At 37.9% G+C, this 21,685-nt stretch overlaps 1 protein-coding gene across 1 annotated transcript in view; it reads right to left on the bottom strand.

Moving 5' to 3' along the window:
- Positions 1 to 21,685, bottom strand: part of Alms1 (ALMS1 centrosome and basal body associated protein) — a 226,398-nt gene that overhangs the window by 121,358 nt on the left and 83,355 nt on the right. The window contains 14 exon segments of the mRNA XM_047522128.1: positions 7,487 to 7,620; positions 8,644 to 8,916; positions 8,919 to 9,203; positions 9,206 to 9,399; positions 9,401 to 9,497; positions 9,500 to 9,886; positions 9,889 to 10,147; positions 10,149 to 10,862; positions 11,406 to 11,557; positions 11,560 to 12,016; positions 12,157 to 12,887; positions 13,176 to 13,487; positions 13,769 to 15,340; positions 15,343 to 16,221. Coding sequence (XP_047378084.1) covers positions 7,487 to 7,620; positions 8,644 to 8,916; positions 8,919 to 9,203; positions 9,206 to 9,399; positions 9,401 to 9,497; positions 9,500 to 9,886; positions 9,889 to 10,147; positions 10,149 to 10,862; positions 11,406 to 11,557; positions 11,560 to 12,016; positions 12,157 to 12,887; positions 13,176 to 13,487; positions 13,769 to 15,340; positions 15,343 to 16,221 — 6,446 coding nt within the window.

Genomic DNA, 21,685 nt, shown 5'->3' with positions numbered 1-21,685 from the left:
CTGCCAGGGCTGGCACCATGCTGTCTAGACTTTCAGCCTCCAAAACCGTGAGCTAAATAAACATTTCTTTAATGAAATACCTAACCAGGTATTTTATTTATACTAACAGAAATTGGACTAAGTATTAATTATGCTTACTCATATATGGAATCTAAAAAAGCTGATCTCATAGGAGACAGCAGAATGGTAGCTATCAAGAGGCTTGGGTGAGTGGAAGGAACAGGGGATGGAGAGATGTTGGTCAAAAGATAATCACAATAACAAAGGAGAAATAAAAATTTTTTTAAAAGAAAGAAAAGAAAAGATCAGGCAAACATAAAGAGACAGAGATAGAAAGTTGATAAGTCATTCAAGGTCAGTGAGTAGGAGGGAGAGAAATGGAGAATGACTACTTATGGTTATGAAGTTTCTTTTTTTTTAGACAACAAAAATGTTCTAAAATTGATTGGGGTAAAGCCTGCACAACTATCTGAACATGTTAAAAATCACTGGATCATACATTTTAAGTGGAAAAAATATGTGATATGGGAATTACATCTCCATAAAGTTTCTTCTTTAATTTAAAGCTACTGTTTAACTTAACAAAATCCAACACTGATTCATGACAAAATTTATCCTCAAACTAGGAATAGAAGGTACTTATAACCAGATAAAAGGCATCTATGAAAGACACACAGCTAACATAATACTAAATGGTAAAGACTAAAAGCTACCCACCTAGGATCAAGAACATGAAAAGTATGTCCATTCTAACATCTCTTACTCAATACCACAGTATACATTCTCAGCAAGATAATCAGGTAAAAAAAAATTAAAGAAATTAAGATTGGAATGGAAGACATAAAACTCTACTTGCATATTTTATTAACTTATTTTAAAAATTCCAAGGAAATCACTAAAAAACTACTAGGACTAATTAACAACTTTAGCAGTCTATAGACAACACCCGCTCAATATACAAACATCAATTATATTTCAATAAGCTAGAAACTGAACAATCCAAAAACAAAATGAAGTAATTCCATTTATAAGAACATAAAAAGAATGAAATATTGAGAATATACTTAACAAAATGAGTATGCCTTGTATACTATAAAACATTAAGGAATGAAAATCAAAATAAATGGAAAACTGGCTCATGTTTATGGATTGAAAGATTTATTTTAATACTTCCCTTATTATCATACTATCCCATATTATCATACTGAGCCAATGTAACTTCAATGCAAACAAAAATAATCACAGCTGATTTTTTTCCAAAAAAAAATTGATAAGCAGATTCTAAAATTTATATGAAAACTGAAATTCAAGGAACTGAGAATAACCAAAATAATCTTTAAAATGGTTAATAAAGTTGAAAGACTCAAACTTGACAATTCTAAGACTTGTTACAAAACAGTCCTCAAGCCAGAGTGGTACTGGTACAAAAGAGACATATAGATCAATGGAATAGAACTGAGAGTCCAGATATATATACCTACACGGTGAACTGATCTTTGACAAAGAGGTCAAGAAAATCAGGAAAGACTCATCTTTTGAATATACAGTAACTGAATACTCAAATGTATACAGAATGAATGTGCATGCCGCACATAAAAATTACCCCAAAGGGGGTAGCAACAAAAGTGAAAATGGAAAAATTGGGATAAATAAAAAAATTAAAACTTCTGTGTTTAATTATCTAATAAGGAGTTAATCTCCAGACTACATAAAAAGCCCCTACAACTTAACAACAAAAACCAAATATTCAATTCAAAAATGGACAAACAACAGACGTTTCTCGAAAGAAATATAAACTAACAAACAAAAGAGGCTCAGTATCACTAATCTTAAGAAAAGTTAAAATCAATACCACAATGCAGAACCATATCAGACTTGTTAGTATGGCCATTACAAAAACAAAAACCAAATAAACAATCAGAAAATAACAATTGTTGACAAGGATGTGGAGAAATTAGAACCTTCATTCATTGTAAGTGGATGTAAAACAGTGTAGCCTCTGTGGAAAGTAGTATGGAACTTCATCAAAAACTTAAAAATAGAATGACCATATGATCTAGCAATTCTCCTTCTGGTTCTATACCCAAAAGAAGTGAAAGCAGGATCTCAAAGAGATACTGATATAACCAAGCTCATAGCAGTATTCACAACAGTGAAAAAGAAAAAAGCAACTCAAGTGTTAATCAACAGAATGAGGGAAGAAAATGTAAAAACTTACAATATTATAAATTCTTATAAAAGAAGGAAACTGACACAGGCTACAACATGGATGAATTCTGAGAACATGATACTAACTGAAATAAGCCAGTCACACAAAGACAAATACTGTATGATCCTACCTATCTGTAGTACCTAGAGTAGTAAAATTCATAGAGATAGAAACTAGAATGAAGGTTGCCAGGGGTCAGGGGAAAAGAAAAACAGCAAGTTGTTGTCTAAGGGGTATGTAGTTCAGTTCTGCAAGATAAAAAGAGCTTAATAAAGCTCTCACTGAGAAGTGTAAAATAATTTGAGTATCAAAATCATAAAATTACCACACATACTTCAGATAGAGCACTAAGCTCCACAATTTATAAAGAATTCAAAAAAATTTTACACCAAAAATACAAATAACCAATCAATAAATGGGCTAAGGAACTGAGCAGACAATTCCCCGAATAAGATATACAAACAATCAGTAGATATATGAAAAAATGTTCAACATCTCTAGTTATAAGAGAATTGCAAAATCAAAACTACCCTAAGATTCCATCTCACCCCAATTAGAATGGCTATTATCAAGAATACAAGCAATAACAGGTGTTGGCGAGGATGTGGGGGAAAAAGGTACACTCATACATTGCTGGTGGGGTTGCAAATTGGTATAACCACTCTGGAAAGCAGTATGGAGATTCCTTAGAAAACTTGGAATGAAACTACCATTTGACCCAGCTATCCCACTCCTTGGCCTATACCCAAAGGACTTAAAATCAGCATACTACAGTGACACAGTCACATCAATGTTTACAACAGCTCAATTCACAACAGCTAGTTTGTAGAACCAACCTAGACACCCTTCAATTGATGAATGGATAAAGAAACTGTGGTATATATACACAATGGAATATTACTCAGCAATAGAGAATAAAATTATGGCATTTACTGGTAAATGGATGGAGTGGAGAATATCATGCTAAGTGAAATAAGCCAATCCCAAAAAACCAAAGGTCGAATGTTTTCTCTGATAAGTGGATGATGACACATAAGGGGGGAGGAAAGCTAGATTGTGTAGAGGGAAATGAGGGGTTGGGAGGGGGCAGGGGGGACGAAAGATAATGGAATGAGACAAACATCATTACCCTATGTACATGTATGATTACACAAATGGTATGACTCTACATGGTGTAAAACCAGAGAAATGAAAAGTTGCACTCCATTTGTGTACAATGAACCAAAAAAGAAATAAAATTCTTAAAAAATTCATAATAAGGGCTAGAGCTTGCCTAGTATGTGAGGCACTGGGTTCAATTCTTAGCACTGCATATAAGTAAATAAATAAAAATAAGGTCCGTTGACAACTAAAAAAATAGTTTTTAAAAAGTACATAATAATGACCAGGCATGGTGGCACATGCCTATAATCCCAAAGACTCAGAAGGCTGAGGCAGGAGAATAGTAACTTCAATGACAGCCTCAGTAACTTAGAATCTTTCTCAAAAGAAAAAAGAAAAGGAACTGGCGATGAGGTTCAGTGGTTAAGCACACCTAGATTTAATCCTCAGTACAAAAAAAAAAAAAGTAACAGATTATGATCTTCTGAGTAAAAGAAAAATCCAACAGTTCATGTTGATATAAACAAGAGATAAATGGGGTAGAAGGGAAAGACCTAACTTACCACAGAATCCCAACTAATGAATGTTCAAAGAATGAAGGAGAATTTTTTTAATTACAAAATTATAGTTAACTAATAAAAGAATGAGACAAGTATCATCAAATGGGTACTAAAATAAATAGGTAAAACTGTAATAAAAATAAGATTGCATCACCTTGAAATATCTCTCCCTGATTCTTGTTAATTACTATTAATATGTAAAACACACTTATAATTAACCTTAAAGAAGATAAAAAACTGTAGATACTATCCTAACTAAGTAGTATAAGCAAATATTATCAGAACTGGGACAAATTCACATAATATGCCTCCTAGTATGATACATCGTGAAAAGCATGTCACTTCTGTGGCTTTCATACACAAAAATATAAACAAAATCTAATCATAATACAAAAACAGATAAGCTCTATTTGAGATACATCTACAAAGTAACTAGATTGCATTCTTCAAAAATGTCATGAAAGGGCTGGGGTTGTGGTGTAGTGGTAGAGCGCTTGCCTCACATGTGTGGGGTACTGGTTCAATTCTCAGCACCACATATATAATTAATAAAATAAAGGTCATCAACAACTAAAGAAAATGTCATAAGAAATGGAGTCATGGCTCAATGGTAGAGAGCTTGTCTAGCACGTGTGAGGCACTGGGTTTGATCCTTGGCACCACATAAAAATAAATAAGATATTGTGTCCACCTACAACTAAAACAATATTTTTAAAAAATATCATGAAAGGAAAAAGAGGATCTGTTCTATACTAGAAGAATCTAAAGAAACGTGAAAATTAAATGAAACACTAAAATAATTTATAACTTTATCAACACTAACATCTAAAGAGGCATTCCAAAATTGGATGGGAAGTCAGGTGATGTGTACCAGTATTCCCATCTACTCAGGAAACTTAGGCAGGAGGATCACTTGAACTCAGGAAGTTCAATGCTAGACTGTCAACAGAGCAAGAACCCATCTCAGTAACAAAAAACAAAAACAAAAACTAATGACCTCAGGGAATCCACACAATTTCCAAAATACCTCTGACTAACCCTAACAACAATCACGGCTCTTTACAATCTGTTTTTCTAACATTTTCACATTCTCTTTACAAACACACTGGCCTCCTAAGTATCCTTTTACATGTCAAACTTACTTCGAATTCAAGTGACTCTGTATATGCTATTTACCTGGAATGCTTTCCCCACTCATATACAAATGGCTTTCTTACTTTCTTCAGATATTTGATTCAATACCTCCTTCTCAGGTCCTTTCTTGACTATTTTGCTTTATTTGTTCTCTGATGCCACCAACTGAAATATTATGTATCTTATTTACTTGGTTGCTTTCCATACCCGTTACTTAAATATAAGTTCCATGGCCAAGAAATTTTTTATCCATTTTGTTCACTGATAGTATCCTGACATGTAGACGAGTGATGGCAACAGCAGATATTTAGTAGGTATTGTGGAATCAATGTCCAACAGTAAGTAATGATTAAATTGTTATACTCCCACAATAGAATACTATGCACAATTAAGCTTTTAGATAAATTTAAAGGGAAATGACAATATATTGTTAAGAAAATATATGCAGTCTGGTCACTAAGGGTTCTCTAAGGTCAGATATACTAGACAAACTATATTCATAATCACTAAGTTAACAGACTAAAATATAAGGTGAACTGTGGGTTGACTGATAATATGGTGAAGTACTTACCATAAATGTTGGAATAATCTTATTGAAAATTTTTTAGACTTTTCTCCATAACCTGTCTTAGAAAACATTTTTATCAATAACTTGGATAAGAGATACCAAATACACAAATGCCACAAAGTTGAGTGATATATTTAATAGAACAAATGACCAAATTTAGATTCAAAATCATCCTAATATGCATGAACACTGATATGAAACCAGTAAGAAGAAATAAAGCAGAGTTAAAAAGCAGTATATAGACAACAGAAATGGGACAGAAATACTGGTGATAGTTCATGTTTTTGAAAAAATGCCAAGCTAGGCGGTGGTAGCACATGCCTGTAATCCCAGTCACTTAGGAGGCTGGGGCAGGAGGACTGCAAGTTCAAGGCCAGCATCAGCAATTTAGTGAGGATTGAGGAACTTAGCAAGACCCTAGCTCAAAAAATAAAAAGGGCTGGGGATGCAGAACAACAATAACAACAAAAAAAGGCCAATGTATGATGTGACCATTAAAAATCTCAAATATGTCAGAAGAACAAAACAATAAAATACATTCCATGCTGGTCAGATCACATGTAAAATTCTGGATGTAATCTTCAGGATACTTTAATAAAAACAGAAACTAATCTACTCAAAGGAAGGCTTTTGACCATTGAGAAGGTCTGAAAATAACAATACATGAACATTTTATAAATAGGGAAATGAAGGTTACTGGAGAAAATATGAACTTTTAAATAAATGGTGCTAGGACAACCAATTAACTATACATTTATTGTTTATTTTATTTTTCATAGGCACATATGTAAAACAAAATTCACTCTAATTTTAAAAAACTTTTCCAAAAGCAAGATAAGACAAATAATTAAGCTATATTATTGAAGATTATTTTCTAAGAAACTCTATGATTCAGTTGATAAAGTCCAAGTATATGATGTTCTATCAATTCTTATTGAACCCATAATAAGAGCTGTCACTTATTAATCACTAACTAGATGTCACACATTCGACTAAATATTTTATGAGCATTATCTTACATAAACCACACCAAAACCCTATAAGATAGGTGCTGTTATACCCATTATTATCCATAGTAGCAGACCAAACACCTTATTCAAAGAATGAATAAATCGGGATACATTCATAAGTTGGAATATTGTACAGTAATAAGGAATAAATTAAAACTATGTACATCTGCCTAGAAGAATCTCAAAAAAAAAAAAAAAAAAAAAAAAACTAAAAACCGCCAGTTTTCAAAGATCTATCATGCAGATTCAATCTGTACAAAAGTCAAAACCATACCTAAAAAGCAGGGAAGTCAATATATGTCAGATAAAAAAATAAAAAAAAGATATGATTAGTGACAATACACAAGAACTTCAATGATATTTGGTAATGTTTCTATTTCTCAAGCTGAATCTAGTAGATATACAGAAATTATTTTTACTTCTCTTCACACTTTATATAAGTGTTCCTATGCATGAAAAAGTTCATAGTACAAGGAAAATAGTACTATTAAAAAGAAAGTAATTTTTATGTAAAGGTATTATTCTGTCTTCTTAAGCAGAGAATATACATCTGAAACTAGCTGGACTTCCTCTATATTCAAGATGTCTACCTTAAGAAAAAATAAGGTTGATGGATGTTTAGTCTCCTGTTCTAAAAACATACTGGTACATGCAAATCAATTCTTATTTTTTCTAAGAAGATAAATTTTTCTTAATAGATGAATTTGGAATTAATCAAAACTTATTCTGGAATTCCAAAACTTGAAATTAATATAATCCTTAAATCTTAACTTTTGAAGAGACTCTTAACACTTTAGCTCAAGATTAGCAATGACTCAGCTGGAGTCATCAATGCCCAAGTAAGCGACCAATTTCCACCACCCTTTTTAAAAATTTTGTTTTCATTACTAGATGTCTTTTATACCTCAGATAAGTGATTTGTTCTTCCATGACCAAACAATTCTGCCTTGATCTCTTCTACTTTCCTCCTGTCATCTTCATTTAATTCTGAAATTGAATATCCACATTCATGTGCTAAATTAAACTTCAGATTCCAGGCTAGGGAGAAAGCATAAAAACCTCCTGAGATAATACAATGCAAAAGTGATAATTTTTGGTGATTACAAACAACAGCATAGAAAATTAGCAATGTATACACAACTTAATGCCTACCACAATGCTCAGTATGTTCTCTCAAATTATTTAACAACCTAATGTTCCTGAAAAAAATTATTTCCCTGAAAAGTTTGATTTCTTAAAAAAAAATACTCTACAGATATTTCTACAAAAGTCCAATTTAAATATGATATTCAAGTGTTTTATCTTAATCTTCCTTTATCTCTCCTTTTAGCACCTACTGTGTCCATGAGAATTGGTATTTTAAAATAGTAAATAAAACTAGGAAGATATTTTAAGAATCAGGATGTACAAGAACAGTATGGAAAATTAACCTCAAAGGAAGATTCACAGGTAGGTCTGAACTGCATTTAACTTGCTCCCCAAAGTATTATTCCCATATGTTTTAAAAGATTTTTATTTTCTCTTTTAATAGAATTGTACTATTAGATATTAATGGGATTAGTAAATAATTCTGTTTCAAATCTCTAACCCAAGTTTAGTATGAAATACTTTGATACTTTTTCTTCTAATGTCTGAGATCAATTCCAAGAATTTTATTAGGAATAGGAAGAAAAAATATATGTAGTTTAGAACACAAAACAATTTAGAGCACAGAAATCTAGAGGTTTTCCTTTTCCCCCTGCCCCCAAGATAAGTTTACTGTAAGGGGATAATTAGGGGAAAATGAAAGCTTAGGAGCTTTGAAGTCCAAGCTTCCTTCTTAGCTCTCTGATATCAAAGTTTACTTCTCTTAAAACCATAACCTAAACTAGCACTATTAATGCTGTAACTTTGCTATGTAATTGGTTAAATAAATTTTTCTGGGTTGCTGATAGAAAATATAATCATTCTAACAGTTCCATAGAAAAAAAAAATCAACAACTTCAAATATGTAACTTTAATCAATAAAACTATATGTTTATAAGCCTGAACATGCCTATATGACAAATGATCAGTTCTTACCTCGTGCTCGTACCCGACATTCCTCTTCCTCTGCATTTCTAAGTACTTGTTTAGCATGATTTAATGAGGATTCACACTGCAGAAGATTTTTCACACGTGCAGCCAGGGAATCTATACTACCACCACCATCTTCACTCTCTGACATACCCTGTTCCTCTCTGCTATCTGTTATGCTTGTATTCGGTGAAGTGTATGGAAAAAAGTTGAGAAGAACATCAGAAACTGATTCCAATGACTCTGGTAAATTACTGTCCCATGAGCAGGAACCATTCCATCACTTACATCACTACTTGAATCACTTTTTATGATAGTCATCATAGGGATAATAATTTTGTTCCCAATGGTTCTACTATAGCGTTCAGGTTCAGACCTCAGTGCAGATTTGGCTGCTTCATATTGCCTAAGAGTTTCACCTAATGCCATTCTGGCTTTGCTTTCTGCTTCCTGTAGAGGACTTCTAATTGTAGTTGATCTAATAAACTCCCAATTTTCAATGCCTCTCTGGCATTTCAAATTTGTCTGTGTGCCAATATCCTTCTGTATGCATCTGTTGCTTGGGTTTCCTCTATAAATGGCTGTCTCTGAAGCAGATCACCATCAGATACATCAGTTGTGGGGGGTTCTTTGAAACAAACCACCTTCTTAGATCGTATAAATGAAAATATCACTAACGTCTCTGAAAGGGACAAGGGAGCAGGAAAATTGCATCGTTTCAGTGCTATATTTTCTGCCTCCATTAAAAGTGTCCGAATTTCTTAAGAGTTTTGGAACTATTTCTGTATCCTGGATTTCCTCTGAACCATCATCTCCAAAACCTATAGATTCTGGCTTAATTATTACAACACCATCATCACTTGAGAATTTAAAGGCATATGTTTTGAGCAAGCACTGGAATCAGAAGAATCCAAATTATCTATTAGTCTTTGGACATGTTCTGAAACAAGTCTGTGCTTTTTATCATGTGAATAAGTACCAGGGGAAACTATTGATAACCCAGTAATTTGATCAGATTTCCCAAGACCACTGGAGACCTTCAGAGCATCTTCAGTTAGATGTCTACATGGTAAATCCTTCTGATAGAAAATATTCAGTTTTTCTCTGTATGAAAAGGAACTAGGAGGAGCTGTTGGTGTCACTGTTTTCTGGTCAGCTGGTTCAGGAAGAGTCGAAACCTTCAGTGCATCTTCAGTTTGATGTCTGTCTGGCAATTCCTGTAGATATAAAATATCAGATTTATCTTCTGTAAATAAGAACCAGAGAGAGTTATTGGTGTCCCAGTATTTACATCAGTTGGTTCAGGGACAGTTGAAATCTTTAGAATATCTCACTTTGATCTCTATCTGGCAACTGCTGTTCCAGAAAATACCAGTTTTACTCTTTGAGAATAGGAACTATGAAAAACTGTCAGTAATGGAGTCTTCTGGTCATCCGGTCCAATCACAGTTGAAATCCTGGGCTTCTCTCTCTGTAAGTGGGAACTATGGGTAGCTGTTGGTAACTCAGTCCTTCTGGTTGTCCAGTACATTCACAGTTGAAACGTGAAGTTTCTCTTGATGTGAGTAGGAACTCGATGGTACTGTAAGTATCCTATTCTTCTGGTCAGCTAGTCCAGGAACAGTTGAAGCCTCTAAAGATTCTTCAGTTAGATCACTATCAGGAAAGGACTGTTGAGAAAAATCACTAGGCATCTCTCTATGGAAGTAGGAACCAGAGGTGTTTCCAGCCCTCAGATCTACTGGTACAGAAACAGATGAAATTTTTGGAGCCTCTTCAGTGAGATGGCTCTCTGGCAAGTCCTGTGTAGAGAAGACACTGGGCTTCTCTCTATGTGAATAGTATCTTAAAGGCATTGTTGATATTCCACTCTTCTGGTCAGCAGGTCCAGGAACCTTTACTGTTTTCAAAGTGACTTGAGTAAGGTCTGGCAACTCCTGCTGAAAAGAAATGGACTGTTCTCCCTGTGAATAGGGAGCAGAGGGCATTATGTCTATCCCAGTCTTAAAGTCAGTTGGTTCAGGATCTCCAAAAACTTTGAAAGTATCTTCAGGAACATATGTCAACTCTTGCTGGTAAGAAATAATGGGCTTCTCTCCATGTGAATAGGGGGTAAAGGGCACCATGTGTAACCTAGTATTCTGATCAGAAGGTCCAGGAACACCTAAAACTTTCAAATCTTCTTCAGAACGATGTGGTAACTCTTGCTGGTAAGAAATAATGGTCTTATCTGTAAGTGAGTAGGAAGAAGAGATTCCAATAGGTATTGTGGTACCTAATGGTTCGGGAACAACTGAAAGTTGCAGACTTTCTTCACTTCGCTGACTATCTGGCAGGACTTGCTGGTAGAGAATATGGGCTTCTCTCCAAACAAGTAAGAAGTGGAGGATACAGTCGGTTTCCCAATCTGCAAGTCGGCTGGTCCAGGAGAGGCTAAAACTTTTAAAGTCTCTTTAGGTAGATAACTATCTGGCAAGGCCTTTGGTAGAGAATAACAGGCTTCTCTTCAAGTGAATAGGAACTTGAAGATAATGTTGGTGTCAACATATTCGGTCAGCTGGTCCAGGAGGAGTCAGAGATTCTTCAGGTACATGACTACCTGGCAAGGTCTGTTGGTAGAAAATGCCAGGTTTATCTCTTGCAAGTAGGAAGCAGAGATTATAGTAGGTATGCCAGTTTTCTGGTCATCTGTTATAGGAATAGCTGAAACTTTGAGAGACTCTTCAGGTAGATGACTATCTGGCAGGGTTTTGCTTATAGAAAATAACAGGTTTTTCTCTATATAAGTAGGAGGTAGATGGTCCTATTGGTATCCCAGTCTTCTGATCAGCTGGTTCTGGTACAAATGAAACTTTCAAAGACTTTTCCATTGAATGACTATCTGGAAACTCCTGTTGATAGAAAGCACTAGGTTTTCTCTGTGTGCTTGGGGAATAGAGGGTACTGTTGGTAGCCCAGACTTCTGGTCAACTAGTCCAGAATCAGCTAAGACTTTCAAAGTGTCTTCAAGTAGATGACTATCTGGTAGGATCTGTTGGGAGAAAATAATAGATTTCTCTCTAGAATAAGAATTAGACAATTCTGATGGTACACCAGTCTTCTGGTCACCTGGTGCAGGAACAAATGAAACTTTCTGAGCTTCTTCAGTTAGATGATTATCTGATAATGTCTGCTGATAGAAAACCTTGGATCTTTCTCTCTGTGAGTAGGAAGTAGAGGTTAGTACTGGTATCCCAGCCATCTGGTCAGCTGATCCAGAAACAGCTGACACTTCCAGAGGCTCTTTAGGTGGATGACTATCTGATGAGGCCTGTTGGTAGAAAATACCAGGCTTCTCTCTCTGAGAGTAAGAACTAGAGGGTACTGTTGGTATCCTAGTCTTCTGGTTAACAAGTCCTGGAATAGCTGAAACTTCAGAGTCTCTTCAGTTATATGAGTGTCTGGTAACTCTTGCTGGTAAAAAGTGCCAGGTTTTATTCCATGTGAGTAGGAAGTAGAGGAGACTGCTGCTGTCTCAACCTTCTGGTCAGCAGAACCAGGAAAAACTGACACTTTCAGAGCCTGATCAGTTAGATGACTTTCTGGCAAAGCCTGAGGATAGGAAGCATAAGATTTTTCTCCATGTGGGTAGGAAGCAGAGGACACTGTAGTTATCCCAGTCTTCTTGTCAGCCGGTCCAGGAGCAACTGAAAGAAACTCTTCAGCTAAATGACTCTGTGGCAATTCTTGTTGGTAGAAAATAGAAGGTTCTCCTCTATATGAGTAGGAAGCAGAGGTTATAGTTGGTATGCCAATCTTCTGGTCATTTGCTCCAGAAGCAGGTGAAATATTAAGAGTTTCTGTAGATATATGACCACCTGGCAAGGCCTGCCGATAGAAAACAACAGGTTTATCTCTTGCTGAGTAAGAAGCAGTGGTTGCAGGTAGTATGCCAGTCTTCTGAACAGCTGGTCCAGGAGCAGATGAAACTTTCAGGACCTCTGCAGGTATCTGACCACCTGGCAAAACATGTTGGTAGAAAACACCAGGCTGGTCTCTTTGTGAATATGGAATAGAGGTCACAGTTGGTATATTAGTCTTCTGGCCAGCTGGTCCAGGAGCAGATGAAACTTTCTGAGTCTCTGCAAGTATCTGAACCCCTGGCAAGGCCTGTTGGTAGAAAACACCAGGCTTATCTCTTTGTGAATAGGAAGGAGAAGTTGAAGATGGTATGCCAGTTTTCTGGTCAGCTGGTACAGGAGCAGATGAAACTTTCTGAGTCTCTGCAGGTATCTGACCACCTGGCAAGGGCCTGTTGGTAGAAAAACACCAGGCTTATCTCTTGGTGAATAGAAAGAAGAGGTGGCAGGTGGTATGCCAGTCTTCTGGTCAGCAGGTCCGGGAGTAGCTAAACCTTTCAGAGCCTCTGCAGGTATGTGACCAACTGGTAAGACCTCTTGGTAGAAAAATCCCAGGCTTATCTCTTGGTGAGTAGGAAGCAGAGGTGGCAGGTGGTATGCCAGTCTTGTGCTGGTCAGCAGGTCCGGGAGTAGCTAAACCTTTCAGAGTCTCTGCAGGTATGTGACCAACTGGCAAGACCTCTTGGTAGAAAATCCCAGGCTTATCTCTCTGTGGGTAGGAAGCAGAGGTGGCAGGTGGTATGCCAGTCTTCTGGTCAGCAGGCCCAGGAGTAGCTGAACCTTTCAGGGCCTCTACAGGTAAGTGACCACCTGGCAAGGCCTGTTGGTAGAAAACACCAGGCTTATCTCTTGGTGAGTAGAAAGCAGAGGTGGCAGGTGGTATGCCAGCCTTCTGGTCAGCAGGTCCAGGAGTAGCTGAACCTTTCAGAGCCTCTGCAGGTAAGTGACCACCTGGCAAGGCCTGTTGGTAGAAACACCAGGCTTATCTCTTGGTGAGTAGAAAGCAGAGGTGGCAGGTGATATGCCAGCCTTCTGGTCAGCAGGCCCAGGAGTAGCTGAACCTTTCAGGGCCTCTGCAGGTAAGTGACCACCTGGCAAGGCCTGTTGGTAGAAAAACACCAGGCTTATCTCTTGGTGAGTAGGAAGCAGAGGTGGCAGGTGGTATGCCAGCCTTCTGGTCAGCAGGTCAGGAGTAGCTGAACCTTTCAGAGCCTCTGCAGGTATCTGACCACCTGGCAAGACCTGTTGATAGAAAACACCAGGCTTATCTCTTGGTGAGTAGGAAGCAGAGGTGGCAGGTGGTATGCCAGCCTTCTGGTCAGCAGGTCCAGGAATAGCTGAACCTTTCAGAGCCTCTGCAGGTATCTGACCACCTGGCAAGGCCTGTTGGTAGAAAATACCAGGCTTATCTCTTGGTGAGTAGGAAGCAGAGGTGGCAAATGGTATGCCAGTCTTCTGGTCAGCAGGTCCAGGAGTAGCTGAACCTTTCAGAGCCTCTGCAGGTATATGACCACCTGGCAAGGTCTGTTGGTAGAAAACACCAGGCTTATCTCTTGGTGAGTAGGAAGCAGAGGTGGCAGGTAGTATGCCAATCTTCTGGTCAGCAGGCCCAAGAATAGCTGAACCTTTCAGAGCCTCTGCAGGTGTCTGACCAAGTGGCAAGACCTGTCTGTAGAAAACCCCAGGCTTATCTCTCTGTGGGTAGGAAGCAGAGGTAGCAGGTGATATGCCAGTCTTCTGGTCAGCTGGTCCAGGAGCAGATGAAACTTTCAGGACCTCTGAAGGTATCTGACCACCTGGCAAGACCTGTTGGTAGAAAACACCAGGCTTATCTCTTGGTGAGTAGGAAGCAGAGGTAGCAGGTGATATGCTAGTCTTCTGGTCAGCTGGTCCAGGAGTAGATGAAACTTTCAGGACCTCTGCAGGTATGTGACCAACTGGCAAGGCCTGTTGATAGAAAACACCAGGCCTATCTCTTGGTGAAGAGGAAGCAGAGGTGGCAGGTGGTATGCCAGTCTTCTGGTCAGCAGGTCCAGGAGTAGCTGAAACTTTCAGAGCATCTGCAGGTGTCTGACCAAGTGGCAAGACCTGTCTGTAGAAAACACCAGGCTTCTCTCTCTTTGGGTAGGAAGCAGAGGTGGCAGGTAGTATGACAGTCTTCTGGTCAGCAGGTCCAGGAGCAGATGAAACATTCAGAGCCTCTGCAGGTAAGTGACCACCTGGCAAGCCCTGTTGGTAGAAAACACCAGGCTTATCTCTTGGTGAGTAGGAAGCAGAGGTGGCAGGTGGTATGTCAGTCTTCTGGTCAGCAGGCCCAGGAGTAGCTGAACCTTTCAGAGCCTCTGCAGGTAAGTGACCACCTGGCAAGGCCTGTTGGTAGAAAACACCAGGCTTATCTCTTGGTGAGTAGGAAGCAGAGGTGGCAGGTGGTATGCCAGCCTTCTGGTCAGCAGGTCCAGGAGTAGCTGAACCTTTCAGAGCCTCTGCAGATATCTGACCACCTGGCAAGACCTGTTGGTAGAAAACACCAGGCTGGTCTCTTTGTGAGTGTGGAATAGAGGTTACAGTCAGTATGCTAGTCTTCTGGCCAGCTGGTCCAGGAGCAGATGAAACTTTCTGAGTCTCTGCAGGTCTCTGACCCCCTGACAAGGCCTGTTGGTAGAAAACACCAGGTAGGTCTCTTTGTGAGTAGGGAAGAGAGGTTAAAGTTGGTATGCCAGTCTTCTGGCCAGCTGGTCCAGGAGCAGATGAAACTTTCAGAGCCTCTACAGGTATCTGACCACCTGGCAAGACCTGCGGGTAGAAACACCAGGCTGGTCTCTTTGTGAGTAGGGAACAGAGGTTACAGTTGGTATGCCAGTCTTCTGGTCAGCTGGTCCAGGAGCAGATGAAATTTTCAGGACCTCTGCAGGTATTTGACCACCTGGCAAGACCTGTTGGTATAAAACACCAGGCTGGTCTCTTTGTGAGTAGGGAATAGAGGTTACAGTTGGTATGCTAGTCTTCTGGCCAGCTGGTCCAGGAGCAGCTGTAACTTTCAGGGCCTCTGCCGGTATCTGACCACCTGGCAAGACCTGCGGGTAGAAAATACCAGGCTTATCTCTTGGTGAGTAGAAAGGAGAGGTTGCAGATGGTATGCCCGTCTTCTGGGCAGCTGGTCCAGGAGCAAATGAACCTTTCAGAGCCTCCTGATGTGTATAACCACCTGGCACAGCCTGCTGATAGAACATACCAGGCTTTTCTCTAGGTGAGTGAGAAATGGAGGGTACTATTGATATGCCAGTCTTCGGGTCAGCTGATCCAGGAATAGCTGAAACTTTCAGTGCCTCCTCAGTTGGATAACTATCTGGCAAGTTCTGTTGGTATAAAATGCTGGCCTTCTCTCTATATGGGTAGGAAGTAGAAGGTTCTGTTGGCATCCCAGTCTTCCGGTCAGCTGGTTCAGAAATATCTGGGACTTTTAGATTATCTTCAATTAGATGACTATGGGTCAATGCCTTTTGGTTGGGAACATCAGTGTGTTGACCAACAGTATTCCTCTGAGAAGAACTTACAGCCAACTGAGGCAAGTCCTCAGGAGACATGGATAAATGAGATTCAAAGTCTGAATCTCCAGGAGTGGTAGTGATACCCAATTTCAACTTGGATTGAGTTATTTCAGGTATGCCTCCTTTAGAAATGTCTCCTAAAGAAAAAGATATTTGTTAATATTATAAATGTTTTCCATAAAAACAATCAAACAATCTTAACTACCTTGGGCCTCTAAACTTTTAGAAATGAATCCTTTGGAAATAATCATCAAAGGAGACAAATGTACATGAAGACACTAATTACAAAGCAAACTAAAGTGAAAATTATCAACATTAGAGTAATGGTTTAAATATAACAGTATATCCACTTGTGAAATAATTTATGGATCTTAAAATTTACTTTTAAGGAACTTTCAATAGGGCCGTGGGGCTGCAGCTCAGTGGCAGAGTGCTTGCTTGGCACAATGTGAGGCACTGGGTTTGATCCTCAGCACCACATAAAAATAAAATAAATGAAATAAAGGTATTGTGTACATATACAACTAAAAATATTTTTTTAAAAGAATTTTCAATGGGATAGCAAAATACTATTGGTCTGGGATATGATTTCAACCTACTTGTAATCTAATAGTCTATTATTCTGTCATGAATGCTGACAGAAGACATAAGGTTCTTTGACAAAGACTTTTTTTTTTTAGCATTAGCTTATTTTCAAGGGCTCCTCTCAGCCACAGGGGCAATGCAATATAGATGCTATGCATTCAGTGAGTCTGACCAGCTCTATATATTATGTATATTTTATGTAGAAAGAAAGATCTATACATAGACATAGTTTTCTTTGTTGTTTGTTTTTTCTTTTTTTTTTTTTTTTTTTTTGGGTACTCGGGATTGGATTGAATCCAAGGGCACTTAACCACTGAGTCACATTCCCAGTCCTTTTTTATATTTTATTTAGAGATAGTGAGGCCCTAAGCAACTTAGCCAGACCCTAAGTTGCTGAGGTTGGCTTTGAACTTGGGATCCTTCTGCTTTAGCCTCAGGAGCTGCTGGGATTATAGGCATATGCCACCCCAACTGGCATATTTTTTTAAGTATATAAAACTGTGTAAGACTAAAGGTACACTAAGAAGTTTGAACTTAATTCTATAGGAATGGGGAATTGTTGTTAACCACTCTGATAAGAACAATAATGCATAAATAAGGATTCAAGGTGGGTAAAAAGGGAATGAGAATGTTTAAGCAAAATAATCCAACAGAACTTTTTGCAATAATACAAATATTCTATATTTTCACTACTAGAGTAATTCTAAATGAAAGTCGTTCTAAATGGCAGTGTAAATAAATGACTACAACACAATAAAAGGATTTGACAAGTTGTATATTAATTCATTTATTCATTCAAAAAATGTAAATGCTAATGATATGCCAGACATCATTCTAGATAAAGGAAATACAATAATTTTTAAAAATCCTACTTCACAAAGTTTACACTCTAATAGGAGGAGACACCAAAAAAAATTGGTAAAATATGGTATGTTAGATGTTATGATGGTTGCTATATACAGCAAGTATTATCTACACTTTACATATAGCAAAACTGAGTTTCCAAGATAATTAAATCACAGTGCTTCTTGATCTGAGTTATCTTGTTAACTTGCAGATTGTTTCAGCAGATCTGGAATGAGATCTGAAATTCTTCATTTTTACAAGTCCCCTCATGATATCAATGCAATATACTGGTCCTTAGACCACAAGTTGAGTAGTGAAGAATTTTTCTAGAATTCTATAATAAGTGACAAAAACTGGTCCCTTAATCTTTAAATTCTAACTCCGAGTTCTGAACTCTTTTCACAATTGACTGCCCTTCTAAAAGAGCTTCAAAGTAGCTAAATATAGAAGATGGGATGAGGCATGAAGAATTAGAAGTATCAACTATACAGGAAAACAAAAAGCAAAGGAAAACGTGTAAACTGTACTGCAACACGAGAAGGAATATGGGTTATGACTATTTTTTGAGGAAATAAAATAGGCCCAAGAAGTCAAAAAAAAGCAAAACAGATTAATAATACAAAATTTTATTTTTCCAAATGATTTCCAAACTTTTTGAAATTTTTAGATTTCTTTGATCATTATAAATTATCAGTGATTATCATGAAGGGGATAAATGAGACAAATGGCTAAGGAGTTAAGACACAGCCCAGATTCTTGAAAGATATAAAGGTTTACATAAGATAGCAAAACCTTAGGTAGAAAGAGGGAGGAAAAGATTAGTAAAGAAAACGTGAATAATTACAGAGTAAGCTGCTAAAATTAAAAGAGGAACCTCAGGGTGTTAATGAAGAAATTCCTTGTCATTCTATATAAACTTAAGGGCATATACTTCTGTCAGAAGCAATTATGGTCACAAATCCATTAATTATCATTTTTAATTAAAAGATTAGGCTTTAATCAAAATTATGATGGGAATACTAATGAATAATTAAATCAACTAAGTTTAGAGGCACAGAATACAGCCCCAATATCCACCAAAGATAAAGGCATATTTGACATGTAATTTATTGAGATGGCCTTATGTTAATCAGAGTTCTAGAAAATAACCCATAGGATTTCACAATTGAAATGAAGTAATTTAACCAGATGATTTTTATTTTTATTTGGTCACTTTCTTCAGATGTGATCCCCCAAAATAAAAATCCTATGCCTTACTCTACCACTCTCCTCATTGAGACTACCCAGACATGTTAATTTATTTAATATTCAACAACTGATTACATCATTTGACAGATATTTATTGAGCATCTTTCACGGCCAAGTGCAATTAAAATATTAACACAGTTCCAGCTTTACCTTCAAAGAGCTTAACGTCTTATGGGAAATAAAAACAAGTAAAGAAACAATTACTGTATTCGGTGTTGAGTACAATGATTAGAGGGACAGATTACAGGATATGATGAGAACACATACAGAGAATATCAGATTCTTTCTTAACGAGAGAGACATGGTGAGTGGTGGATTCCCTGAAAAACATGAACTAAGAACAAAAGGATAAAAAAAACAGAACTTGGGCAAAGATGGGGCACAAAGGGTGGGGAAAGGAAATGTTCCAAACAGAGAAAAGAGTATCTGCAAGGGTAAGGAGATTACAGGGTAATTTAGCATAATGAAGAAATGGCAGCAGTTCAATATGATTAAAAAGGCAAGTAAGAGTAAAGCTAAATATGTGATCAGTGACCTTCTACAGCATATCAAGGAATTTTTCATTTATCCCAAGGAATTTAGAATACATCCCAAAGGAAAACAAGGGTTTCAAACTAAAGTAACACTACCAAGTCTGTCTTGTAAAAAAGACTATTCAGGCTTTTATACAGAAATATAAGGGCAGAAAAGATAACCCATTTTCTATTACTAATGCAGTAATCCAAAAAGAGCAACTGAGAGTATAATAATTAGAATCAACAAGATCGGTAACTGAAGAAGAATGGAGGTGAAAGCATACAAATTTTGACTTGGATGCTAAGCAGACCTTCATATAATACAGAAATACTAAAAGAAGATTAGGTTTGAAGAGATGATGATTAGTACAGTATTTGAAGTTCTGAAGTTTAGGTGCCTCTGAGACAACCAAATGAAGATATTTCACAGATAACCAGATACAGATATTTGAGTAAAAGACACATCTAGATGAGCATCCTACATTTGGACGTTGTTAGCCACAGAAAGTAATTAAAGCCTTAAGTATAGATAATAGCTCAAAGTTAAGATTTTTTTTTGCACAAAGCATTATTTTCTATCATGTTTCTATCTGCTTCTGTAAACAAGCTAAGGACAGTCAGTACTGTACCAGGCTAACTGATACTTTTAAGTTAGAAAACAATCATTAAGATTCCCCTGCCTCTGTTATGTACCATGATTTGTGTTAGGCATTAAGAGAAATGAAATACGATATTCTGAGGAAGAAATTTTAATAAATGGTGGTGTGCTATGTTTATGAAAAGGTTAGAAGGATACTTAAATTTTTTAAAAGGAGGGGGAGCACAATATGGAAATGAAATAATCAAATACTCTTAGATAAAGGTGGACTTCGGCTAAGCCTGAAATTATAAAAGGAATGTAAAAAGATTAAGAAGAAAGGAAATGGCATCCCAGGAAAGGGAAAAGCAGAAGTAAAATATCAGAGAAATAAACATGACTCTAGAGGTAGGGAAGTAAATACAAATGTCAACAAAATGCCTTGCCTGGTATAACCAAAATGCACAGCAAAGAAAATGAAGATTGAATGAATAGAAGGTCTTGGTAATCAACCAGGAAAAGTTCAGATCTTACAAGGAGAAAGGAAAACACATCATCAGTATTCAAGGAGAATATGAGTTGGGTTTACGGAAGATAAAAGATGGTATAAATGCAATAAGTGGCCTGAGGTGACAGCACAGGCTGCCAGGCTCTCATTCTCGCTCATTCTGTATGTCTCCCATAATTTCCCTTTCAAAATTGGGATGCTTGATGTGAGGCAGCCTTGGAACACAGCAAGAATTAAATATGTCAAAAAATTAAGGGGAGTTTCAATATGGCAGACTAGAGGGTGACTGCATTTCATGTCACTTCAGGACTCAGGATTCAAGAAGAGGAGGGATTGAGAGACTTGGGACCAACTAAGAGCCTCCCACTGGACCAGGCTCCCCCGACCGGGCGTTGTCCCGGAACACAGGGAACTTTGTAGAGTAGAGTTGCCCAGTGAGACTCCCCCACTGGAGTGGTGAAACTGGACAACCAGAAGCATTGTAGAGGAGGGCCGCCCAGAGAGAAGCTTCAGCGCAGAGTGAGAGTCCAAGGCCCAAGCGGTAGCTCCAGTCTCCCGGCAATGTAGCAGAGGAGGGCCACTCAGCGAGAGACTCACACGCAGGGCAAGGCTCCCTGGCCCAGGAGGTAGGTCCGGATAACTGAGAACGTCACAGAGGAGGGCTACCCAGCCCAGGAGGTAATTCTGGACCAAAGGGAACTTCTCGGAGGAGAGCTGCCCAGCGAAACTTCCCCACCGGGTGAGTCTTCCCCGCCAGCAAGGTTTTCCCACCAGGGAGGTACAAACAGAGACACATGCCCAGACCAGCCATGCCCCAGCCTGCAGTCTAATCCCCCTTTGTCTGACCATGGGTCAACAAGTGGAGGCGCCTCTGCCCACTGAAAGGGAACATATCCCGCCTGAAGGCTACCAGCGCTAAAGGGGCAGCTTCCTTGTGGAGCACTGCATTATCAAGTTCCTCCAAGACTTTAGGCTACTGAAGGCTAGAAGGTGAGTTACTGGAAATCTACAGGGACACTAGAAGTCAACAGAGGAAATCTGCAATATCTCAGAGTTTCACTACTAGAGGGGAAGATACCTGAGCAATATGAGGAAACAAGGGAAGAAAATGTCCCAAACAAACCTAGATGCTACATCGATAAAATCCAATGACAGCATGGCAGAAGAAATGTCAGAAAGGGAGTTCAGAATGTACATAATTAAAATGATCAGAGAAGCAAACGATGAGATGAAAGAGCAAATGCAGGCTTTGAATGATCGCACCAATCAACAGATAAAAGAACAAATGCGGGAAGCAAAAGACCATTTCAATAATGAGTTAG

Source organism: Sciurus carolinensis, chromosome 13 (genome assembly GCF_902686445.1).
Source record: "Sciurus carolinensis chromosome 13, mSciCar1.2, whole genome shotgun sequence".
Taxonomy (NCBI): domain Eukaryota; kingdom Metazoa; phylum Chordata; class Mammalia; order Rodentia; family Sciuridae; genus Sciurus; species Sciurus carolinensis.
Note: the sequence above shows the minus strand (reverse complement) of the source record. Positions and strands in the feature narration are given on the sequence as shown.